General features: G+C 54.9%; 1 protein-coding gene across 2 annotated transcripts in view; it reads left to right on the top strand.

Moving 5' to 3' along the window:
- Nucleotides 1-19896, top strand: part of BLK (BLK proto-oncogene, Src family tyrosine kinase) — a 46403-nt gene extending 26507 nt beyond the window's left edge. Inside the window, exons 2-13 of one of the 2 annotated variants that reach the window (XM_004278695.4) lie at nt 745-853; nt 3139-3193; nt 4677-4770; nt 5684-5782; nt 6784-6887; nt 11227-11373; nt 11815-11967; nt 13219-13398; nt 14525-14601; nt 17143-17293; nt 18400-18531; nt 19230-19896. In XM_004278695.4, coding sequence (XP_004278743.1) covers nt 746-853; nt 3139-3193; nt 4677-4770; nt 5684-5782; nt 6784-6887; nt 11227-11373; nt 11815-11967; nt 13219-13398; nt 14525-14601; nt 17143-17293; nt 18400-18531; nt 19230-19435 — 1506 coding nt within the window. In that variant the 5' untranslated portion in view covers nt 745 and the 3' untranslated portion in view covers nt 19436-19896. The remainder of the gene's footprint in view (nt 1-744; nt 854-3138; nt 3194-4676; nt 4771-5683; nt 5783-6783; nt 6888-11226; nt 11374-11814; nt 11968-13218; nt 13399-14524; nt 14602-17142; nt 17294-18399; nt 18532-19229) is intronic. The other variant, XM_033403625.2, reaches the window with a different exon arrangement.
- The last annotated feature ends 2633 nt before the right edge of the window (nt 19897-22529 follow it).

The raw sequence follows: 22529 nt of genomic DNA, 5'->3' as shown, positions 1-22529 counted from the left end.
TAACATCTCAGACCTCCTACTTGCACTTATTTTAGAGACTTGAAAGGATGATACAAGATAGGTGAAGTTCTTCGTCAAGAGTAAGCCCTCCTTGAACAGCCGGCCCTGGAATGCGGGTGGTGGTGAAGTGGCGATGCTCTTGGTTGTGGTCCCCGGGGTCTTTCCCACATCTGTCGTTTGAAGATTCTTTACCCAAGAAAAATCTTGATCGTATTTCACTCACCTGTCAAGAAGGTTCCCCGATATTGTTGAAAAGTTGGCATTAGATGCCTGTACTATCTTTGTGACCTAAATTACAGCATCTCACCTGAAAATCTGAGCTGGAAAGAACCTCAGAATGTTCTAACGTGGGCCAGGAGAGGGAATGTCTTCCCAAGTGAAGACTGAAACCCAGACCACCAGACACATTGGTCAGCCTCTTTCTAGACGGCAAGGCTCCTACCCCCAGGGGCCTGGGATCCACCCTGGCGGTTTCTGGCAGTTTCCTCAGGCCAGACCATCTCTGTGTCCTAAACCCAGGAGTCTCTCCTCTCTGGGCCACTTCTTCCTGCTCTGGGAAAAACGATGGAGGCAAGCTTAGCCCACCCAAGCCCCTTCTGACCCCATGTTCTGACTTTGACCTTCTCTGCCCCCCTGCTTCCCCACCTTTCTAATCGGCAACCAGAAGGGGTTTGGGGATGCTCTTGTGCACAGAGGCTCTGAAAACCTACTCACATGGCCAATCTGCTGTGTGCTCTCCAACAGGATGGGAGTGGTGAGCAGCAAAAGGCAGGTCAAGGAGAAGGGGAAGGGCAGATGGAGCCCCGAGAAGGCCAGCACCCAGGGCAAAGAGGCCCCACCACTGCCGCCCCTGGTGAGTGACTGCTGTGCGCAGCTGGAGGGGTGGGAGAGGGGCGCACGGAGCTCCCCCGCGCGGCTCGGGGGCTGCTGCTCGTCTCCAGCCAGCACCAGCGCCATCTCTAGACAACGCGGGGCACCAACAAGTAGACCCCTCCCACTGCCACCACGACCCACGTCGCAGTGGTGGCATAGTACCAAGCTTAGCAGCCAGATTGCCGAGCTTAAATCTATGGGCGGTGTGCTTCCAGGGAGGTTACTTAACTCCTCTGTGCCTCAGTGTCCGCATCTGTAAAATGGTTACAGTAAGAATGCCTTTCTGATGGGGACGTGACCATATGCAGGTGTGCAAGGCACAGGGCCGGGCCTAGGGGGCTCCCGGTAATTCTTAGCCAGTTTTCAATGCACACGGGCAGCCTTGAAGAGGAAAGGAAATCAAAAATGTCAACTTGAACAAAGGGTGGGGCGAGGGGGGGTCTGGGGCATTTAGCAACATCTGCTGCCCCCACCCCCTGCCCAGAAGCTCCTGATGGTCATTGTCCCTTTCGTGGCACTGCTGCTGGCATTGCAAGCAGCTTGCCGTCCTGGGATAAGGCAGCCTAGTACTGGAGGGGCCCTCTCCTCCACAGCAGGCCCTCAAGTTCTCATGGAGCCTGTCATGCAGTTCTGGTCTGTTCACAAAGCTGTTGGCACCCTTTGACGATAGCATTCCCAAAGAGGCACTTTTAGATGATGATGTTTGTGTCTCCCCCGCCCGGCCACCTACCCGCTTTTGGTTTGGGTCAGTTGGGAGTCATGCCTGGGTCCCCCAACCCTCACCAGCACGTTCGACTGGCCATTGCTTTATTCTGACAGTGACCTGATGGGGGAGGGGAGGGGGGATTGCCGATCCTGTTTCTTAGAGAAATCTTATCTATCCGTGTCCCAATTTAGTGCGGGGCTTGGCAGGTAGCAATGAAATGTTTGTTGAATGAATGAATGATCGACTGGGAAAACGCCGACTTGGACTGTGTTCATTATATGCTAATAAGTAGTAGAGCCTGGAAGGTTTTAAACTTTTTTAAAAGTCACATCATATCTATTAATTATGGAAAACATCGTAAATACTCATTTTTCCACTGCCCAATGATACCTGGAGTTAGCACTTCAGAGCTCCTGCCTCCAGACCCCTTTTCTGTGGGTTATTTATATTACATGTTTATATTGTCAATGGAACCACGCTATACATGCCATTTTGCAAAATCCTACTTCAAAATTGTTTTCAATAAATATGGAATACAAAAAGAATATTTGGAGACTTCCCTGACGGCCCCAGTGGTTAAGACTCCATGCTCCCAATGCAGGGGGCACGGGTTCGATCCCTGGTGGGGGAATCCCACATGCTGCGTGGCCAAAAAAAAAATTGTAACGCATATGTCAAGTTGAACAAAGAACAGAATGAAGAGCCAGCACAGCCCCGTCATCTTCAGAAGTAGAAGGTGACCGGTTGAGACTGTCTGCTGCCCCCAGTCTATCCTCGTCACCCCAGGCCCCACTATCCTGAGAGTGTGTATCATTCCTTAGCTTCGCTTTTTCGGTGTGATCACATATGTATGTGTTTCTAAACACTCTTCAGTTTGATTTTACCCGTTGTGAACTTTAAATCATTCGAATCAGACAGCACGTATTCGTCCGAGACGTGGGTTTTGGATCTCCGTTACGTTTGTGGGTTTTATCCACGGGGATGCCTGGGGCTGTAGCCACGCACTTGCCCCGGGTTTCGTTGCATGACTCGCTCCAGTTTGTCTATTCGTCTATCTTTTTGGTCAAACGGTGATTTCCACACTTCAACGATGTTTATTTTTTTAATTTTTTTTCTGGGAGCCTTCCGGTGCAAAGGTTTCTCTACAGGGTACATACCTGGGAATACATCTGTTGAGTTTGAGGGAAATATGCTTTTAAAATAATTTCCCTTGAGAGCAAATACTCTTTTGCAATTTCTCTTTTAAAGAAGAACCAGGACTTCAACCTGGGTGATACGGCTTCCTCCCACAGTTCCACAGCTGCCTCTTACGAAGTTGGGGCATCCCCATGTACCCCTCCTCCAGCCACGTGTGTGGTTGGGCAGGCGGTCCCGGCTTGTGGGACGTGGCACTGGCACCTGGGGCTTGAGGCAGCACGTGTAGAATTTACCTGTGCAGCCTCCTGGGCCAGCAGAGGCTCCCCCAGACCCTCCAGCTGGCACGCAGCAGTCTCACCCCTCCTGCCCTGCCCAGGCCTCGGGGCGTGACCTAACACAGAGCACGTGCATTTCCGCTCTAGGTCGTGTTTAACCACCTGGCTCCGCCCCCTCCTGACACCAGGCACCCGGACCAAGGTAAGAAGGGGCTGCTTCGGCAGCTGAGGCTCCCCTGGCCACGTCCTCCGGGCCCCCGGCTTCGTGCAGTTGGAACAGGGGCCGAGGTGGGAGTGGCTTCCTGGGGAAGATGGGCCCTCGAGGGTCGGAGAGGAGGAGGCCTGGGGGGAGGCTGAGTGAGGTGCCCTAGGCTTCACCTGCCCTTGGGGGATGTCCCTCCAGGAGCCAAGCACCGGCTCATTTAGTGTACCTGAGCCTGGGTGGGCTTTTTTTTTTTTTTTAAAGACTTTACAAACTACAAACGAGCACCAAAAGAGTTACAGCAAATACAAACAGCATCGTCAAACCCTGGCTTTCAAAAATTCTAGCTCCCAACCTCCAAGGGCGAAGGCCGATGGCTCTGCGTCCCAGCCCTTGCTCTGTTCCATATGGAGTTTCCCATATCTAGTTTCCCAGCCCACTTTCAAAGGCCCCCTGCCGGCCTTCTAACCACCCCTGGTCTCCACTTCCACTCTGATGGGCCGGACTGTGGAGGTGATATAATGAATGACCTCGGGGGTTCAGGCCGGGGCAGGGGGCTCACAGGATGGGGCTTCCGGGAGAGCTCTGCCCCAGCATCTTCATAACCCACCTGCATCCAGCACCGGGAGGCCTCAGGCATTAGAGCACTCGCACGACTGCACTGAACAAACAACCCAGGGACCGGCTCTGCCCCAGGACTGCGGAGGATGCAAAGCTAATTACGATGGGGCCCCTCCGCGAAGGAGCTCAGAGTCTGTCAGTCAAGAGCTGCAACCCAGTTAGTGGCCTCACCTGGTGCCTGGTGTGTCTTATCCGTGCTGAGGATCACGGTTAATTACCATTGGGGGAGATCCTTACTTCCTGCCGGGGGCTTCGCATCTCCAGGAAGGAAGTTCAGGAGAAGGAAGTAAAACCAACTGCCTTTGGCACAAGCCCTTGACTCTCAGAACCGGAGGCGGCCTCTGTCACCTATTCCAGCCCCCCTTCCCGCCGAGGGGAGGGGAACAGCCACACTCTGGTGACCAAGCTGAGTCATCTACTTCTGGGGACGCTAAGTGGTCTCCAGGTGACCTTTTTCGGGGCAGGGGGTCTTCGCTCCCCAGGGCTGTGCAGAAAAGCCGTGGTCATTGGAAAGACGATAGGCCACGCTCCGGGGCCCGCTGCGTTGCAGGGACCAGCAGCTCGTCTGGGTACTCCCAGCCAGAGCGCTGTGACAGGGCCCTGGGTACCGTTACAGGTCAAAGTTACAGCTGCCATGTTCCGAGACCACTACTCCCCTTGGAACAGAGGCAGGGAGGGCAGGGGGAGAAGGGGAAGAGAGGGGAGGGTCATGGCCTCCGACGTGATAAGGGATGGTTCCCAGACGTGGGTCTGCATTCCTCAGGTCCACACAGCTGATCTCCCTAGATCTTCAGGATTTTTCCAGCCCCTACCATCGCTCTAGCAGCCCAAGCAGTGACCATCTCTTCCCTGTTCACCCTAGAGGAGCACTTCGTGGTGGCCCTGTATGACTACAAAGCCGTGAACGACCGGGACCTGCAGATGCTGAAGGGGGAGAAGCTGCAGATCCTGAAGGAGTAAGTGTCCCGGACACCGTCCCTGTGACTGCAGGACCCCACCCCCCACCCACCTACCTTTCCCCCAACCCACCGCCCTGCACGGCTGCCTCCAGAATATCTTCTCCAGTGCCCTGCCCCCCAGCCCAGCCCAGTCACTCAGTAGTAGGGGTTCGTATTCACTACCTCCTGCTCTGCTGTCAAAACCCTACTCTTCCTTCAAAACCCACCTTTAACGTCACCTCCTCCATGAAGCCCTCCTGATGCCCACAACGCTTGCCTGGCTGCTCCATCACAGCTCTGGACTGGAGTCTGTTGTGTCCAGATTTGTCTCCCTTGCCAGACAAGATCTCGCACGAGACCCTACCTGTGAATTCAGCTTTAGTTTATCCAGAGGTTCTTCTCAGAAACTGCTCTAAAGCCACTCTGTCGCACATCGGGCTTGTCCTGTGGAGGCTGAGGACTCCTTTATTTCTCGATGTTCTGCGATGAAGTGTGAAGGCCCTGACCTTTTGACCACCTGTGGGCTCCGGCTGGTCCTCTCCTCCGCAGCCCTCCTTGTTTCTGTCTTTTCCGTCCAGTCCAACCTCACTCCCCAAACCCTAAACGTGTCCCATTAATCGAGAGGAAGGCGGCTCACCAGAGGACTGGGGCCCTCGTGGGTGGATCAGGCTACGGAGACAAACCTCTCCCGGAGACTGCATTGTTCCCTTTCCTCCCCTGGGCCAGGAGCATCTTGGGCCCATCGGATGCTGGCGAGTTGGAATGACCTGGACACCCCGCATCACTGAGCCCCTGGCCCCAGTTCCCTCCCTCTGCCCGACCACCTGCCTCTCGAATCCTCTGCCTCCCAGGGGTGAGATGCTGTGGGCTGTGAGCTGCCCAGAGAGCCTTGTGGGAGCCACTACCTGTTTTGTTTTTCTTTCCCACCTAGAGCTGGAGACTGGTGGTTGGCCAAGTCTCTCATCACAGGAAGAGAAGGCTACGTGCCCAGCAACTTTGTGACCCGAATAGAGACCCTGGAAGTGGAAAAGTAGGTGGACAGACGGCCCCTCAGAGCAGAGGCGTGTGCTGGGGGCTTCTAGCCTGCTCAGGGCAGAGCCAGAAAGTATCTAAATAGAGAGCAGGGTGTGAACCCGGCACAGAAGGGGCAGGAGAGGGGTGGGGACTTGGTGCTGCTGGGAAAGGCTTGTCTAATGTCCCAGCAACGTTTAAATCTCTGTGTGACACTGAGGGTGTCACTCAGGGAGCCCATCTCACCCTTCCCACCTGTAAAACGGGAGCTGCCCGTTTCCTGGCTAACCTGGTAGAGATGACCCCATGTCCTACCACCTTGATCAGCCACCCTCCTCCCCTGCCTCCAGGACAGGACTCAGGGCTTGCACCTCGGGGGACTCACAGGATGGGGGCCTTAGGGGACAGCACCTGCACACGGCACCAGCCAGGGCCTCGAGCATTAGTGCCCTGAGCAAACAGAGCCAGAGCCCCAGCTCTGCCCAGGACCGAGGAGGATGCAAAACCCATTATGACATGACCCCTGCCCTGAAGGAGCTCAGAGTCTGTCAAACTCACGAGCTGGCACGGGTCTGCCGCCTCATCTAGTGTTCCCATCCAGCGATGCTCGCCAGCAGGAGGGCTCCTTGCCCAGCACGCCTGGCCCTGTGCCTGTCCCTGGACCAGTGTGGGGCGGGCACATCCACCCTGACCAGCCTGTGCTCAAGGGGCACTAGAGACCCAACCCCAAGGAGGGTGGGCTGTGAGGGAAGGTGTCAGGTGCATTCTCCCAGAGCAAAATTAACAAAGGGCACCAAATACTGCTCTCCTTTCATTTCAAGAAAACACCAAGTCCATCGCTGACAGCAGGGAAGGGGACCGAGGGGTGTTTCATGTATCAAAATGTGAGGGGCTTAGCTCAGGGTTAAGTTGGCAACGGGAACACATTTCATCTCTGGAGGGAAGGGACTTGGGTGGCAGTATCCCCGGGAGTGTGGCCACTCTCTGAGGTCCGTCTGCCTTCGTGCTTTTCTTTTCCAGGTGGTTCTTTAGATCAATTTGCCGGAGAGATGCCGAGAGGCAGCTTCTGGCTCCAATCAATAAGGCCGGCTCCTTTCTAATTAGAGAGAGCGAAACCAGCAAAGGTAAGCCTGGGCCTCCGCTTCCCTCCCTGTGCAGCCCGGGAGCCCCACCTGCAGCCTTGCTTCTGGGAGTTGGGAGGGGGCCAGCGTGTGGGGTGCTAGGCAGGAGAACCTGGCAGCGTCCACCCCGGGGGGTCCCTCCCACATCAGGCCAGCCAGGACAGCCCATGGGTATCCGGTAACTGAGCGTGAGGCTGTACACATGGACAGTTCTCCCAGGGCCCCGCTGGAAATGTGCCCAGCTCGAGAGTGGCTCCCATCTCGGGCTGGTCTCGCACTGCCTCGGTCAGCAGGGGTGCTGAGGCTGGCGGGGGCAGAAGTGGGGGTGTGGCCCAGGGCCACGTCTGGAATCAAAGGATTTGGGAGCTGAAAGAATCCTTAGAGATAATCTCAGCTAGAGGCTGTGACTCAAGACACTTCCAAGAGCCTGTGAGGTATAAGTTTGTGATATACAAGGACGGGGCAGTGATCACTGAGATCTGGTGGACTCACAGATTCAAACCCACTGACCGAGCAGAACGTTTCTGCCACCACCCTCAGGCCACTGGGTTTTCTCTTTCTCTGTCTTTAGTTTTCTCTCTGTCTTTCCTCCTCAAAGTTCTTTCTGCTATAAAGTATAAAACACATCTAAAAATTGCATAAATTATAAATGAGTGCATAATTATAGAGTCATGCTAAGTAAACACCTGTGTGACCACAAGAGCGAGAACATTCCAGACACCCAGAGCCCCTCTCCCTGCCCCACCGGTGCCCCTTTCTGATTCACCTCCCCACCCGCCAGAGAAGCCACCACTGTCCTGACTTGGATGGAAATCCTTCCTTATCTTTCTTTATAGTTTTACCACCCATGTTTTGTCTGTTTCTCACCTTTATACAAATGGAATCATAGTATTTTTGTTTTTGTGTGTGTCCTGTTCCTTTCACTCAACACTGTAAGATTCTGTATTCGTGTGCCAGGCCTTCTGAAGCAAAGTACCAGGAACTGGGGGACTTAAACAACAGAAATGTGTTTTCCCACAGTTCTGGAGGCTAGAAATCTGAGATCAAGGTGTCAGCAGGGTTGGTTTCTCCTGAGGCCTCTCTCCCTGGCTTGTAGACGGCTGTCTTCTCCCTGTGTCCTCACATGGTTGTCCCTCTGTGTGTGTCTGTGTCCTCATGCCCTCTTCTTATAAGGACACCAGTCATATTGGGTCAGGGCCCACCCCAATGACCTCATTTTAATGTAATCACCTCTTTAAAGACCCTATTTCCAAAGATAGTCACATTCTGATGTACTGGGGGTTAGGACTTCAGCACAGGAATTTGTGGGGAGATGTGGGGACACAATTCAGCCCATAACAGACTCACTCGTGTTGTTGAGGATAGCAACAGTTCACTTTGACTGCTATACGGAATCTAGTATATGAATATTCCATAAGTTATTGCTATTTCTCCACGCTAACGTTGGTGGACTTGGGGTTGTTTCCGGTTTGGGGCTGTTATGACCGTGCTGCTATGAACCTTGTTATATATGCTTCCTGGTACACGTTTGCCACTAGTCTTCCATCTTTGAGGTACTGGGCCAATACCCCCATTTGAAAGATGAGAAAACTGACTCCCTGAGGGAAGAAATGACTCATTCAAGACCAACAGTGAACAAGCGTCAGGGCCCAGATCATCTGAGGGGCACCAAAAATCTTCACAAGCTCTAAAACGTGTCCAACTGGCCTAACCTGGGTGGATGGAGGGGAGTTTCCCAAGCAGGGCGAAGAAAGCCTTTGTTATCAGGACACTGCACAGAGGGACCTGTTACAGGAGAGGAGGTGGCAGCAGCGACATCAGAGGTGAAGGGGAGAGAGGGTGGCCGGGCTGTGAGCCTGGCCCCCTGTGTTGGGGCAAAGAGAAAGGACAGGGCTTTCCTGGTGGGAGCACCACCCCCTCCCCCGCCCACTGGCTTACGCTTCAGCTCCATCCATGGCTTGAGAACTGCAGTGAGTGGAAACACGAAAGCAGCAAAAGCTGGACAAAGAGAGCTGCTTACAGCCCACTGGAGGCTCAGGGGAGCTCCCACAGCTCACTGCCCCTCAAAGGGTCAGAACCAGGTGGGGGAGGTGGAAGGATGCAATGGTGCGTTGGGGCGCTCTGTGCAGAATTTCCGGATATGCGCCGATGGATGCATTAAATTATATACACATACATATTAGGATATTGCCACTATTCCATCTGAATAGCAGGGCACCTATGTCCAAGAAACAATATGGGAATCATTAGAGATGACATAAGTGTTTTGTTTGCTGTAGAATATTTCAAATGCATATGGAAGTAAAGCAAATAGTATAATGGAGCCCCTGTACCCAACACCCAGCTTAACAATAATCAACCCAGCTAATCTCGTTTTGTGTATATCGCCACCCACCACTCTTACTTTGAAGCAAATCCCAGACATCACGTCATTTCACCCGGAAATGATGTTTTAATTGTTGCCTATTGCTAAGGGACCCCCTGGAGGGAAAGGGCGTCCCCAGCCTCAGTGTGAAGGAGGAAGGGGTCTCTAAGGGTGGCGGGTGTCTCCTCCTGTCCTTGCCCCCCTCCCCAGCTAGTCCAGGCTGGGATTGGCCAGATGGAGCTGAGGCTTCAGGACCCCACACACATATACACATCCCTGCATACACATGCGCACACTCCACCGAACTCCAAAGCATCTGGAGGCCACAGACAGAGGATGGGAGGTGGGGAAGGAACACTGCCCCCAGAAGCCAGAGAGCGAGTTCTAGCCCCGAGAAGCCTCCAGGACATCCCTTAGCTTCTCAAGCTTCATTTAATTGGTATCTGTGTGAGGACTGACTAGTTTCCCAGTTCAAGGGCAGGTGGTCCTTACAGTGTTAAGAAATCTCAATCTCTGGGAGCCCAGCCTTGCCTATGCCCAGCGCAGCCCACACGCAGCGTGGAGACAGGACAAGGGGATCCAGATTTTGTGAACCGCAAGGATTGAAGTCCCCTTTAAGAGGAAGGAATGCCAGATTGTAAATAGATATTCGGGACAGTCCCTAGGAGGAGCCCACACAAGAGAGGCCCTAAATCCGAGCTTCTGCAGCCCTGCTGGAGGAGAGCCCGGTCTCCCTGGCTGATCTAGAGGATTCACAAGCAGGGTGCAGCGGAGGGAACGGGGAGAACAGCTCCCTTCCTCACTAGGGTGATGCGCGGATGAATGGACTCACTAGAGCCACTCTCTGGTTCCTGAGATACCGGGGCACGTTGCACCCACCCGGGGCGAAGTCGGGACCACAGTTTGCCGCGTGCGGGCTGGGCTGGGGTCGGGCGCGTGGAGCGGGCTGTGGCGGAGGCAGGGCGCGCCGCGGGGCGCAAGGCTTCTCCGCATCCTTTTGCAGGTAGGCAATAAGAGAGGCGCAATGGCCAAGGGTTAGGGGAGAAGGGATCTGAGATGGGCTGATGGTCTGATGGGGGAGGAAAGACGCGTAAAGACAAACACCGCAGAGCAAAATCAAGCGCCCACACCCAGGACAAGAGGTGTCCAAGCCTGACACCTGGCGGGGAGGGCTGGTACTGCTCGAGGTAGGCGAGCCCTTAGAAAGGGCACGGGAGCCCCCAAGCCTGCTGCTAGCCAGCGGAGGGCCCTGGGGCAAAGCGACATTCCCCTTCTGGGCCTCAGCTTCCTCATCTTCCAAATAAGAGTGGAGGAGTGTGGTGCCCAGAGAGCTGGAGAGAGGCGCTTTATAAAAACCATCAAGTTCGTGGAATGTTTTTCAGCTGAAAACTCTTGCCACCTAAATTGCTCTTAACGCTTGCCATCTGCTACATTCACCGAGAAGACAGAATACCTAGTTGTGTGTATGGATTTGAACAGAACCCCTGGGGAGTGTCTTATGTTCTCCCCCATGGACAGGAGTGCTTGGGGTTGTAATTTAGTATTGCATGTGGGGTCGGGTCAGCCTTTCAGCTGGAATGAATGAATGAATGAGTCAGTCTCTTAGTCCCTCCAACAACTCTATATTTCTCAATATCCCATGGCAAAGGGTCCGCAAGCCCCAGGGCCCAAGTTGGGGGACAGCCTGATTGCTAAGATAACATCCTGCCTGCTCCAGAGCTCTGGGATTCTCTGGCTGAGTTTGGGGAGATTTTGGGGAGGAACGTCAAGGACAGAGTCAGATGGAGCTGAGAGGAAAGGCTTCCAGGAGGGTGGAGGGTGAGATGAAGGAAAAGATAACTTTTGATGGAAATGGTCAAAATGGAGAGCAGAATTTGGGGAACTTTTTTCCAGGGTATTGAAATGAAGCCCAAATCCCAGTCCTGGGTTTCCCTCTATGCCTTGCTTCTCACGTATGTGTCTTTATTAACCCTCCAGGTGCCTTTTCTCTGTCTGTGAAGGATGTGACCACCCAGGGGGAGGTGATCAAACACTATAAGATCCGCTCCCTGGATGAAGGCGGCTATTACATCTCCCCCCGAAACACCTTCCCCACCCTGCAGGCTCTGGTGCAGCACTATTCTAGTAAGAGGGGGCGTCTGATGAGGGCGCGTGGGGGGCTTGTACCAGAGGAGCCCTTGTATCTCCCTATCACTAAGATCTCAGGATGGTGTGAATTACTGGTACCATCTTGGTGGAGGGGTGGAGGATTATCCCAAGGCTGGACCTAAGGAGTTGACAACTGTCAACATACTGATTCACATTCTGTGTCCCTCATCCCCTCTACTGGCTGTGAGCACTCGGGGAGTAACAAGTATTTTCAGTCTTAGAGACAGCAAGACAATGATAGCATTCCTTGCTTAGTGCAAAACGAATGCAGAGAGCTGTGTGTGTGTGGTGTGTGCACGACGGGTAGGGGTGGGGTAGGGCAGGCAATAGGGGGCAGGGACGCAGCTGAGAGTGATGTGGCTCCCATGAGAATGAGACCAGTCTGGCTCCAGCCCCACCTCTTCTTTCCTAATGCAGAGAAGGGGGATGGTTTGTGCCAGAGGCTGACCCAACCCTGTGTGAGCCTGACTCTCCAGAACCCCTGGGCCCAGGATGAATGGGAAATCCCCCGGCAGTCTCTCAAGCTGGTCAGGAAACTTGGGTCTGGGCAGTTTGGCGAAGTCTGGATGGGTGAGTATGTGTCACGCCGGGAGCCGCTCTCTCCCTGTCCTGCGTCCCGAAGCACAGAAGTCTTGGGATTTGCACAGGGCATCATGCTTCCCATAAAGGCTTATGAAGGGGAAGGGACTGCGGCTATATACCCATTTTACAGATGAGGTAATGGAGGCATAGGACACTAAAGTGACTTGCCTTCAGCTGTTCCGCACATGGCGGTGAAGCAGGAGTAGAATCCAACTCTCCCACCCCCTCAGCCCAGCCCCTCCTTGGTTCTTCGCTGCCCAGAGCTGCCTTTGCCATTGATTTGTGTGTGACCTGGAACGCCTTGCTAACTCATAGAGCGGCAACACGTGTTAACCGTGGTGAGCGGTGAACCAGGGGCCCCAAGACGCTGGTAACAGACCAAAGCCAGCACTTGCAGCTGTGAGACTAGCCAGTCCCTTAACTTCTGGACTCCTGTGGCCTCACCTTCAATGACAGTTGACGGTCGCTCCTCTGCTCAGCATGGGCACTCTCAGAACACAAGGTGCTTTATTTTATCCCCGGAAAGGTCCATGTCTGTGGGCATGATTTCACGGTGGGATCCTGCAGCCCCCCCCACCCCCCGCAGTCCTCTGGCAGCCAGGACTGATGCCTGAGGCGCCCCTGGCAGGAGCTCCACCTGGATTGTTGCAAGTCTGAGTCATGACTCGCCTTCTCCCTTCAGTGTGGATGGGGACCTCATGGTGGGGGTGGGTGTGTGCAGGTGCCGGCGCTGTAAGGGAAACATCACAGGGCGCAGAAAGGGGGAAGGAGTCTCCAGGCCCCCTCTGCGTTCTCTATGCTTTTGTCGTGGGCTGTGATACTCCCTGCCACGCTGAAGCTATCAAGTGGTAGAAGAGACTCATTACATAGGGGTAGGAGGCAGGCTACTTGAAGGACAAGAGATGCACCCCAGACCCGGGTGTAGGGGCAAGGAGGTGAAATGGGCCCCCCTCCCAGGCCGGGTAAGTTCCTCCACTGCCTGGCGCTCCCATCTGGCAGGGGAGACTGGGACAAGCTGGCATCCCGCAAGGTAAGCAGGCACATCCGTCCGTCTCAGGAGCTGTCATTCCAGCCCAGGACCACTTCCGGGGGCGGGGCGGGGGCGGCGGTGGCCTCAGTGCCCCATCTATAGAACAGGGATGGCTCCTGGAAGCTTATGTCGATTTTGGTTAAGGGGTCACCTCCCATAGCCTCTGGGTCTTCTGAATGTCCTCCTCATTCTCCATCCCTGGGGCTCAGGTTATTACAAAAACAACATCAAGGTGGCCATCAAGACCTTGAAGGAGGGAACCATGTCTCCGGAGGCCTTCCTGGGTGAGGCCAACCTGATGAAAACTCTCCAGCACGAGAGGCTGGTCCGTCTCTACGCTGTGGTCACCAAGGAGCCCATCTACATCGTGACCGAGTACATGGCCAGAGGTGGTGCCCTGCCCGGGACTGCATCCTTCAGACAGAGGCAGGGAGGCTTGAGGGTGGGAGTCCAGGCTTGGGGGCCCGAGAAGGCTGAGGCTGATCTGCTGCCATGGGCTTGCCTGGCCAGGAGACCTCGGCAGGAGATCCCTGAGCCACGGGCTGGATCGGTTAGCCAACATCTTTCAGATCTAGGGAGTTCGGTGTGCGTGGGGGGCGGAGGGAAGGATGATGAGAACAAGACGGATAAGTGGTCCTCACAGAGCGGTGTCCTCGGTGCAGGAGCCCTTGAACCAGCATTTTTGGAGCGCGCCTTCTGTGCCTGGCACTGCTTGATGCCCCCTGGGGAGGACAGAGCGAGGCAAAGTCCAAAGAACAGTAGGCTGGGTGTCCAGAGACGGTTCTAGTCCAGAGAACGTTTGACAACCCTATGAGCATTTTACAACATGGATGAAAAGAGAGGTTGGGCGAGATGGCCTCTGAGGTCCATGGTGTGGCCACGCTCTCCCGGGACAGGGGCTCCTTCTCACCCCTCCTGTGGCCCTGACGGCACACTGATTCTGGTCAGATCCTAACGTGCTCTGCTAATACAGTTCCTGAAAGGTCGTCATGAAGGGGCCCACGCTGAGCACCTGACTCCCCAGCTCACCTCTTAGCCACCCCTGTGGTGAGCATCCCCCAACTCTTAGACGCCAAAGGGGAGCTGCGTTTGTTCCCTGCACCAACCCAGGAGATGGGTCTCTCCGTTCTGGTGCTTTCTTGTGCCCTTGGTCCTCGGAGGAAGAATCTCTGCCAACAGACAGAGAAGGGGGCAGGAAGATGCTTCGGAATGTGGTGCAGGGAACGAGCATGTTCTGCTCCGGTTCCCTGGCTGCATGACCCTGAACTTGGCAGAGATCTAACATCCTCCGAGCAGCTGGTAGCAGATCAGCACCTCCTGGGCGCTGTGAGGACTGAGATGGGAGTTTCTGTAGAGCAGAGGCACCTGCAGCTGTGGGTGGGTTTGTCTCTGGGCACTAGAGATCCGGTGCCACCCACTTCCTGCCGCAGGTGGGGAACAGCCCATACCCTGAGAGGCTGGCCCAGCCAGGGTTGGGTCACTGCACAAATGCAGCTACAACTTCTCTTTCCTCAGGCTGCTTGCTGGATTTCCTGAAGACGGATGAAGGTAGCCGATTGTCCCTCCCAAGGCTGATCGACATGTCGGCCCAGGTTTGTGAGAACCGAGTGCAGCGGGCCAGGCCCCCAGACCCTCTCCTCCGTCCCCATGGCTTAACAATATCAACTAGTTAGAGGTTGTGTCCATTAGATTTAGGCTGGGCTGTGAAGGACAGAGAGCCCAAAGTCATCATGGCTTAAATGTGTAAACACCAGAGGTGGGCAGCCTGGGGCGGGCAGCGGGGCCACTCCTCAGAGCAGGGACCCAGGTTTCTTCCACCCTCCAGGTCTTAGCAGGTCGTCTTCCCACCGAGGGAGACTGCTCACACTTTAGCATCTTGTCCTCCTCAGCCAGCAAGAAGAAGTAGGGGGGCGGCGGGTGGGGGGAAGCCCACCTCCCTCCCTTTAGAGACACGTCCCCAAAGTCACCCACTACCCTTGCTCTCCCAGCCCCCTGGCCAGCGGTCACCAGCCAACACCTACTGCAAGGGAACCTGGGAAATGTAGTCTTTATCCTGGGCAGCCGTGAAGGAGCGAGGTGGGTTCTATTGATAAGGACGAGAAGGAGGAAAGGATGGTGTGGGAGACCCAGAGAGTTCCCACGAATTCCATGCCACACGGTAGGCCCGTGTTTTGTGGTGACCTCGCCTGTCCTCAGACGGTGCCCACAAATGCCTTCTGTAGACTCAGACGGCGTGAGGTAAAGAGCAAAAGGAAGGGGAGGGATCTTTCCTCCCCGGGGATTTTAGCTGAGGGTTCTAACCGGCAGCAAAGCACATCTGGTGGCTCCAGGTTAAAACTGGAACTCTCAGCAGAAAAGCTCCGGTCTGTGGTCAGCCCGTGAGACACACACACACACACACACACACACACACACACACACACACACACACACACACACACACACACACACACACACACACACACATCCTGCTGCAGAGGGCACCCTCCCGCATCTACCTTCTCCTCTACCGTTATCTGCTGTTAATATCAGGACAGGCACTGAGGTCACCACCCCTCTTCTCTGCACCGAGGTGAGCACAGGCCGGGTCCAACAGGCTGGTGAGGTGATCTCGGAAAATTAACGCTGGTGACCGGTTTCAAAGCACAGCGCAGTGATCAGCCTGCCCACTCTTTTTTTCCCCCGTTCTTTTCCTTCTCTCTCTCTGTCCGCTGTCTCTTAGTCAATCCTTTGGGAAATCTTGGGTCACCCAGAGGCAAAAGATGCGAAAAGCCACCTGAGTTTATAAGTAGGTGTGGTCAAGAATCTGAAGGTTAGGAAACAAGAAAATCAGAACCTTCCAGGCGAGCAGCTTCTCAACCACATTCTGATCATGCTAACACCTCACTGCGTGCACACACACACGCACACGCACACGCACACCCTCACCGCCTCCTGGGCGCTCCTTTTCCTGCTCTAAGGCATGAAATGCCAAGCTCCCCTCCAACCACAAGCCCATGTGCCCCACTTTGCAGCCACACGGCAGCTCCCCCCTGTCCTGTCACATCTGGGAGCCTTTGCCCAGACTGTCCCCTCTGCCCAGGATGCCTTTGCCTCTCTTCTCAGCTGGCAGAATCCTAATCAACGTTCACGACCCAGGTCAAGGTCACTTCTGTTCATTTTTTCTGGACAAGAAAGTGCAGAGAGCACCTTGGTCATGTGTCCCCTAGCATCGTGCCTGGTGGTTGCTTCTTGAAAGCAGATCCGGGTCCTGCTAGACCTTTTTTTAAAATTTCTAATACCGCTCGTATAGTACATATATACGTGAATACAATATAGTACATATTTCTTAATGGGATGAATACTGCTAAATGCTGTCCAGATATAAGATATTTGGTATTCAGCCCTATAGTCCTCACAGTACCATACCAACACATACGTATGATGGAATGACTTAGCGAAGGAATAAATATGAAGATAGAATATACAAATGAATGAATAAATGAATAAACCAGTGCAATGGAAGCCTAAGTAGGAGTGGGATCAATTCCAGTGCTGGCTTTGAGGAGGTAAATTGGCTTTCTACTCTCTGCCTCAGTTTCTTCATCCATCCACTGGGAGCGCAGTGAATAAACCCTGAGTTCGTTTCTTTGGCTAAACGGCACAAGAGCAGGACAAACAGCTCCTCCTGGCCCAATGCTGGTGACCTGAGACAGAAACAACTCTTTTCTTTCACTGCCTCCGTTCTGTCAGGATCCTGCTGGGTTAGGTCCTCCTACCGGTCTCACCTAATGCTCACCGCAACCCTGGGGCCCTGGAGACCCATCCCCTCACGTTCCATGTCAGGGCAGTGATTCCCCCTCCCCCGAGGAGCTTAAGCAATGATTGCAATCCAGGGCTCCCTGCTCCAGGACCACTGCTTGCAACTTGCTGAGGAAATGAAACCCTCTGCCCAACCTCCTGCCTTCCCCTCCTCTCACGCCCCTTCCTTCCTTTTCTCCTGCCTGCCATCTGCCACCTTCCTGCCCTGCAGACCCTTGGAAGGAGAGGAGAGGTGGGTGAGCAGGGCAGGGCCCCTGGCTCTGACGCAGAGGGCGGCCGGAGTCCTTCTCCCCGAGGGGCGCTGGCCTTCACCGTGGGGCCCATTCCCTCAGATTGCAGAAGGAATGGCGTATATCGAGCAGATGAATTCAATCCACCGGGACCTGAGGGCGGCCAACATCCTGGTGTCTGAGACCTTGTGCTGCAAAATCGGTGACTTCGGCTTGGCCCGGATCATCGACAATGAGTACACTGCCCAAGAGGGTGAGCGGAGCCTCCCAACTCCCCCCAGTCCCTTTGGACTCCTTGTCGTGCAATTCTGGCCTTGCCCCCCAGCTAGTCCAGCCTTTCCCTAAAGTGTTCTGTAGAGCACAGGTGCTTCAGGAGGAATAGCTCTGCGAGGGAGTAAGTTTGGAGACACCGCCCAGTCCATCCAGCCCTCCCTTGGAGACTCCCAGCCCACAGCAGCATATTAAAGGCACTGAGAAGTCCTGCAGCTAAGGAACAGTGTACTTGTGCCTCACCTCGGGTCTCCCAAACTAATTGGAATCCCAAATACTTTTTCCATGTAACTTCTGTGAACCTCCCACAGAACCAGGGGTTCACAGAACACACTTTGGAAAACACTGCTCTTAAGTATGAGCGGCGAAACCTAATACCTGAATTGGGGTCTCCACGGGTCTCTACTTTACTTTGTAAAACTTTGGCAAAAAACCCTCTTCACAAGAGGATTTGAAAGGATCAAAATACATTTCATCAAGCAAGTTAGTGAGCAGTGTTAGCTCAGCACATTCATCAGTTGATACGGGAGAAGGATTGACATGACTCGTTCCCTGAGGGAGCTTCAGGGGATAAAGCCAGGCAAGGTGCAGGTGATCAAGGGCAGGGCCGTCCGGTGGGCTTCATGGACAGCAGGATTTGAATTCCTTCCTCACTGTGGCCCTAGGAGGTATATGAGTCATGTGTCACCACTTCCCTTTTGCAGGAGAGGATGAATGCGGGGACAAGTTAAATGACTTTCCCAAGCCATGGGTTCCTGTTAGTAAACAAGACTCATGGGAGGTGGCAAAGGATTCTTCCATCCCAGATGGAAACACATGCTGGTTGCCCAATGAAGCCCACTGGGCAAAGACCCAAAGCGGGTGACAGGGGTGGTCTTGGTCCTCTCATGCTGCGGACCCCCGGGGTCTGCACATTCCTGGTCGTGTGTCCTAGGGGTCAGAGTGACTCCCTGGATGCATCTGTGTCTGGCGCAGCTGCCCTAACTCCGCCAGGCAGGGCAGGGTGGAGGGGAGGGACAGCAGGGCGTCGGGGGGCGTGCAGGGGCGGTCAGTCACGGCCTCACAGAGCTGCTCTTGGCTGTCTCACAGGGGCCAAGTTCCCCATCAAGTGGACTGCCCCAGAGGCCATCCAGTTCGGGGTGTTCACCATCAAAGCAGACGTGTGGTCATTTGGAATCCTCCTCATGGAGATCATCACTTACGGGCGTGTGCCCTACCCAGGTAGGCGGCTGCATCGTGCAGCGACTCTACTGCTCGGGGCTGTCCTGACGTGACTGCGATGGCAGATGTCCCATCCTCAGTGCCTGGGGTTGCCCACCTGCACGTCAGAATGGAGCCCAGTGGTTGAAACAGAAACCCAAGGGTGCCACTCTGGGGGCGGGGCTTCCACCCCCTTCCTCAACGTTGCTCTTGGCAACAGAGCTGTGTCCCCTTCATCCAGCAGAGGTCCCTGAGCCCCCAAACCTGGAATTCAGTTAAGGTTGGGGTCTGAACTCAGGTTTCCTCCAACTCGTTTGCCCTCAACTGAGGGCAGGTGGCCCCTCCCTTGGTCTTGCACCTTGCGTACAAAGCCCCATCTTGAGGGTCAACAACCCCCAGCCCCGCAGCCTCAGGCCCGGAGGGCTGGGGCCTCTTAGCAGCCTCTGGGAGGGGCTGGGGCCTGTTCACCAAGTACCTGCGCAGTGAGTGATGCTCGCCTGTGTGCCGCGCAGTCACGGGTAAGCGAGGTAGGGTCCCACCCAGGAGGAACTGTCCCGCACTGAGATAATCTACAGCCTCGTTTCCGGCTGTTCTCCAAGCAATGGAAAGTAAACGGTGGGATGCGTAAAGGTGGCACCAGCCGGGCTGCGAGGGCGGAGATGGCGGTCCGTGCCTGGCGGGCCCCTGCCGCCCTTCAGCCGCGTCCCCTCCGCCTCCAGGGATGAGCAACCCCGAAGTCATTGGCAACCTGGGGCGCGGCTACCGCATGCCGTGCCCAGACTCGTGCCCACCCGAGCTGTACAGCAGCGTCATCGCCGAGTGCTGGCGCAGCCGGCCTGAGGAGCGGCCCACCTTTGAGTTCCTGCAGTCGGTGCTCGAGGACTTCCACACGGCCACCGAGGGCCAGTACGAGCTGCAGCCCTAGGCCCGTGTGCAACTGGCGGCTTCCTCAGCCCCAGATGCGCTGGAAAGGCAGGGAGGGGTCGGCAAGCCCATTTCTCAGATGAGCAAACTAGAGGTAGAGCGGCCTGGCAGGTGGGTCACGGCTTGGACTCCGGATCCAATCTCAGCACGAACCTTCTCCGGCTGTGTGCCCCTGGGCGAGTTACTTAGCCTCCCTGTGCCTCCGCCGTCTCATTGGCACAACGGGGAAGAGCCACAGTTGTATCTACCTTGCATCTTCTTCACGAGGATGACCCGCTAAGGTGTTCAGAATAGTGTCCGGCACACTCGTAAGTGTTTGTCCTCATGTCATATAAGGCTTCCTGTGCTGGCACCAAAAGCCAGGAGTCTACCGCAGGTGACCTGAATCCCGCGGGCTCCCACCTGACCCGTACTGCGCTCGAGCACTTTGGGACTTTTCCGTAATAAAGTCACGAGATCTGACCTTTCCCGTGTCGTTCCTGGTGAAAAGCCTGGACATCGCATACATGACCTTCGTGTTTGCATGAGTGGTGCCGCTAGGGACTCGCGGACGGCCCTGGGTGAAAGTCAAGCCCCCATCCCCCCAGGACGAGGACGCAGACCCGACAGTCACTGCCTTTTAGGGCAGCTTGAGTAGGACCAGCAGGTGGCGCTCTCACCTCAGAAATCCTTGGCCTCCAGGTCTGAGTCGGGGTCGCGGGTGGGAGGGCCGTTGCTCTGCAGAGCGCAGAGCTGACCGTGCGCGCACCGGGGAGGCGAAGCAGCCCTGGGCTCCGGTGGCGCCGGGACCAGCCGCCTAAACTGATGAGGCGGGGCTGGTAACACCAAGGAAGGTTCCAGGGTTCCTCACTGTTCATGGAGGCTCCCCATTTGTCATGTTTTTGTTTTGTTTGTAACAGATTTTCCTTTTTTTGAGCTGTTAGGTTTACAGAAAAAGAAATGAAAAGTGTAGAGAATCCCCATTTACCCCTCACCCCGCCCCACCCCCAATTTCCCCTATAATTAACATCTTGCAATAGTGGCGGTACATTTGTTACAACTGATGAGCTGACGCTGACGGATTATTAACTGCAGTCCATAGTTTACGCTGGGATCCACTCTTTGCCTTGTATTCTGTGGGTTTGGACAAATGTAAAATCGCATGTCATCATACTACCATACGGCATACTTTCATTGCCATTTTCTGCGCTCCACCTATTTCCTCTCTCCCTCCCCCTGGACCTCTGGCCAACAACTTGCCTTGTTTCGACTCCTCTGATCATGTGACAATCAAGGAGGTGGGAATACAGAGAAAGAAACCAGCAACAGAGAGCGTACGCGGTGTTTCCATGGTCACACAGCTCATTAGTAGCGGGATAGGGATGTGCCCCCAAGCAGAGCAGCTGGACTGTGGCAGCAGAGAATGGGGGATGCTGGGCTGGGAGAGCCTCAAGGAGGGGCTGCCGCACAGGCAAAGGAGGACAGACACCTGCATAGTATTGCTGTTTCCAGGGTGCTTTCCCAAACAGCCCCGGGAGGGATGGAGAGGCGGGCGGGGGCTCACCATTATTATGCCTAAACTCTTTTCCCAAATGAGGAAACCGGCAGAGACTCCACACACCAGGCCTGTCCAGAGGCTCTTAGCTGGCCAGTGCTGGACCCTGGATCTGAACCCACTCTTTGCCCTCAGCCCCTATTCATGGCTGTGGAGGTAGTATTCTCCCAGCCCCAAGCTGTCCGTGTGAGGGTATTGGAAAGGGGCCCAGGCCTGAGAGAGTGGAGCCTATGACTGCTGCCCCCCAACCAGAGCTCTGGTAAGGAGTACGCCCCAGCCTCGGACCCCTCATGGATTTTGTGCTTCCCCTTCTCCCTCCCTCTCCAGAGCCAGGGCATTTGCAGTGCTATTGTAAAATGAGTAACAGCAAGACCTTTGGGATCAGATACACCTGGGTTCAAATTCAAGCTCTTCCTCTCCCGGGTGTGTGAACTCAGACACTTTGCTTGACTTCCCTGAGTCTCAGTTTCTTCATCTGGAAAATGGGCACATTAATAACTCCTACGTTATAGGCTTGTTTTGAGGTTTAGACAAAATAGAACACATGGGGTGTTTATCCCAGTGCCTGTCTTATGGTAAATGCTCAGAAACTTTAGCTCTTTTTTTTTTCTTTTTTTCTGGCTGCGTTGGGTCTTTGTTGCTGTGCGCGGGCCTTCTCTAGTTGCGGTGAGCGGGGGCTACTCTTCTTTGCGCTGCAAGGGCTTCTCATTGCAGTGGCTACTCTTGTTGCAGAGCAGGGGCTCTAGGCGCCCAGGCTTCAGGAGTTATGGCACGTGGGCTCAGGAGTTGTGGATTGCGGGCTCTGGAGCGCAGGCTCAGTAGTTGTGGCACACGGGCTCAGTTGCTCCGTGGCATGTGGGATCTTCCCGGACCAGGGCTTGAACCCGTGTTCCCTGCATTGGCAGGCGGATTCCTAACCACCGCGCCACTGGGAAAGCCCAAGCTCTTATTATTGTGACAGCCCCCAAAGAAAGGCCTTCAGAGACCCTGATCCACAACCTCCAACCGCCTTAACTGGGTGTCCCCTGTCCTCTTTGTCTCCCAGGGTGGGCTTCAAACTGTGCCCCTCAGCGTTTTGTTCTTTATTGGTTGCTAGGATTTTTCTTTGTCTGCCGTCACACTGCTCCCACCCTCGGGGCAGAACTACGAGAAGAGCAGCCCCGGGTGTTGAAGTCAGGGACCTGAGTTTACCCAGCACTTTCCAGCTGTGTGACCTTGAGTGAGTAACTCAAGTCCTCTGAGCCTCGATTTCCCCTCCTCCAGGCAGGGAAGAGCAGTGACTCCCTTGCAGGGCTGTTTTCAGGATTTAAAGAGACTTTGAGTTGGTGCGTTTGGCTGCAGTACCAAACCCCGCAGCCTGCGGGGCTTCAACAACAGACGTTTATTTTCTCACAGCTCTGGAGGCTGGAAGTCCAAGATCAAGGTGTCGGGAGAGTTGTTTCTTTTGAGGCCTCTCTCCTTGGCTTACAGACGGCCGTCTTCTCCCTGTGTCCTCGTCCTCACGTGGTCTTCCCTCTGTGTGTGTCTGGTCCTTCTCTCCTCTTCTTACAGAGACAGCAGT

Source organism: Orcinus orca, chromosome 6 (assembly GCF_937001465.1).
Source record: "Orcinus orca chromosome 6, mOrcOrc1.1, whole genome shotgun sequence".
NCBI lineage: Eukaryota > Metazoa > Chordata > Mammalia > Artiodactyla > Delphinidae > Orcinus > Orcinus orca.
This window is presented reverse-complemented; position numbering and strand designations above follow the sequence as displayed.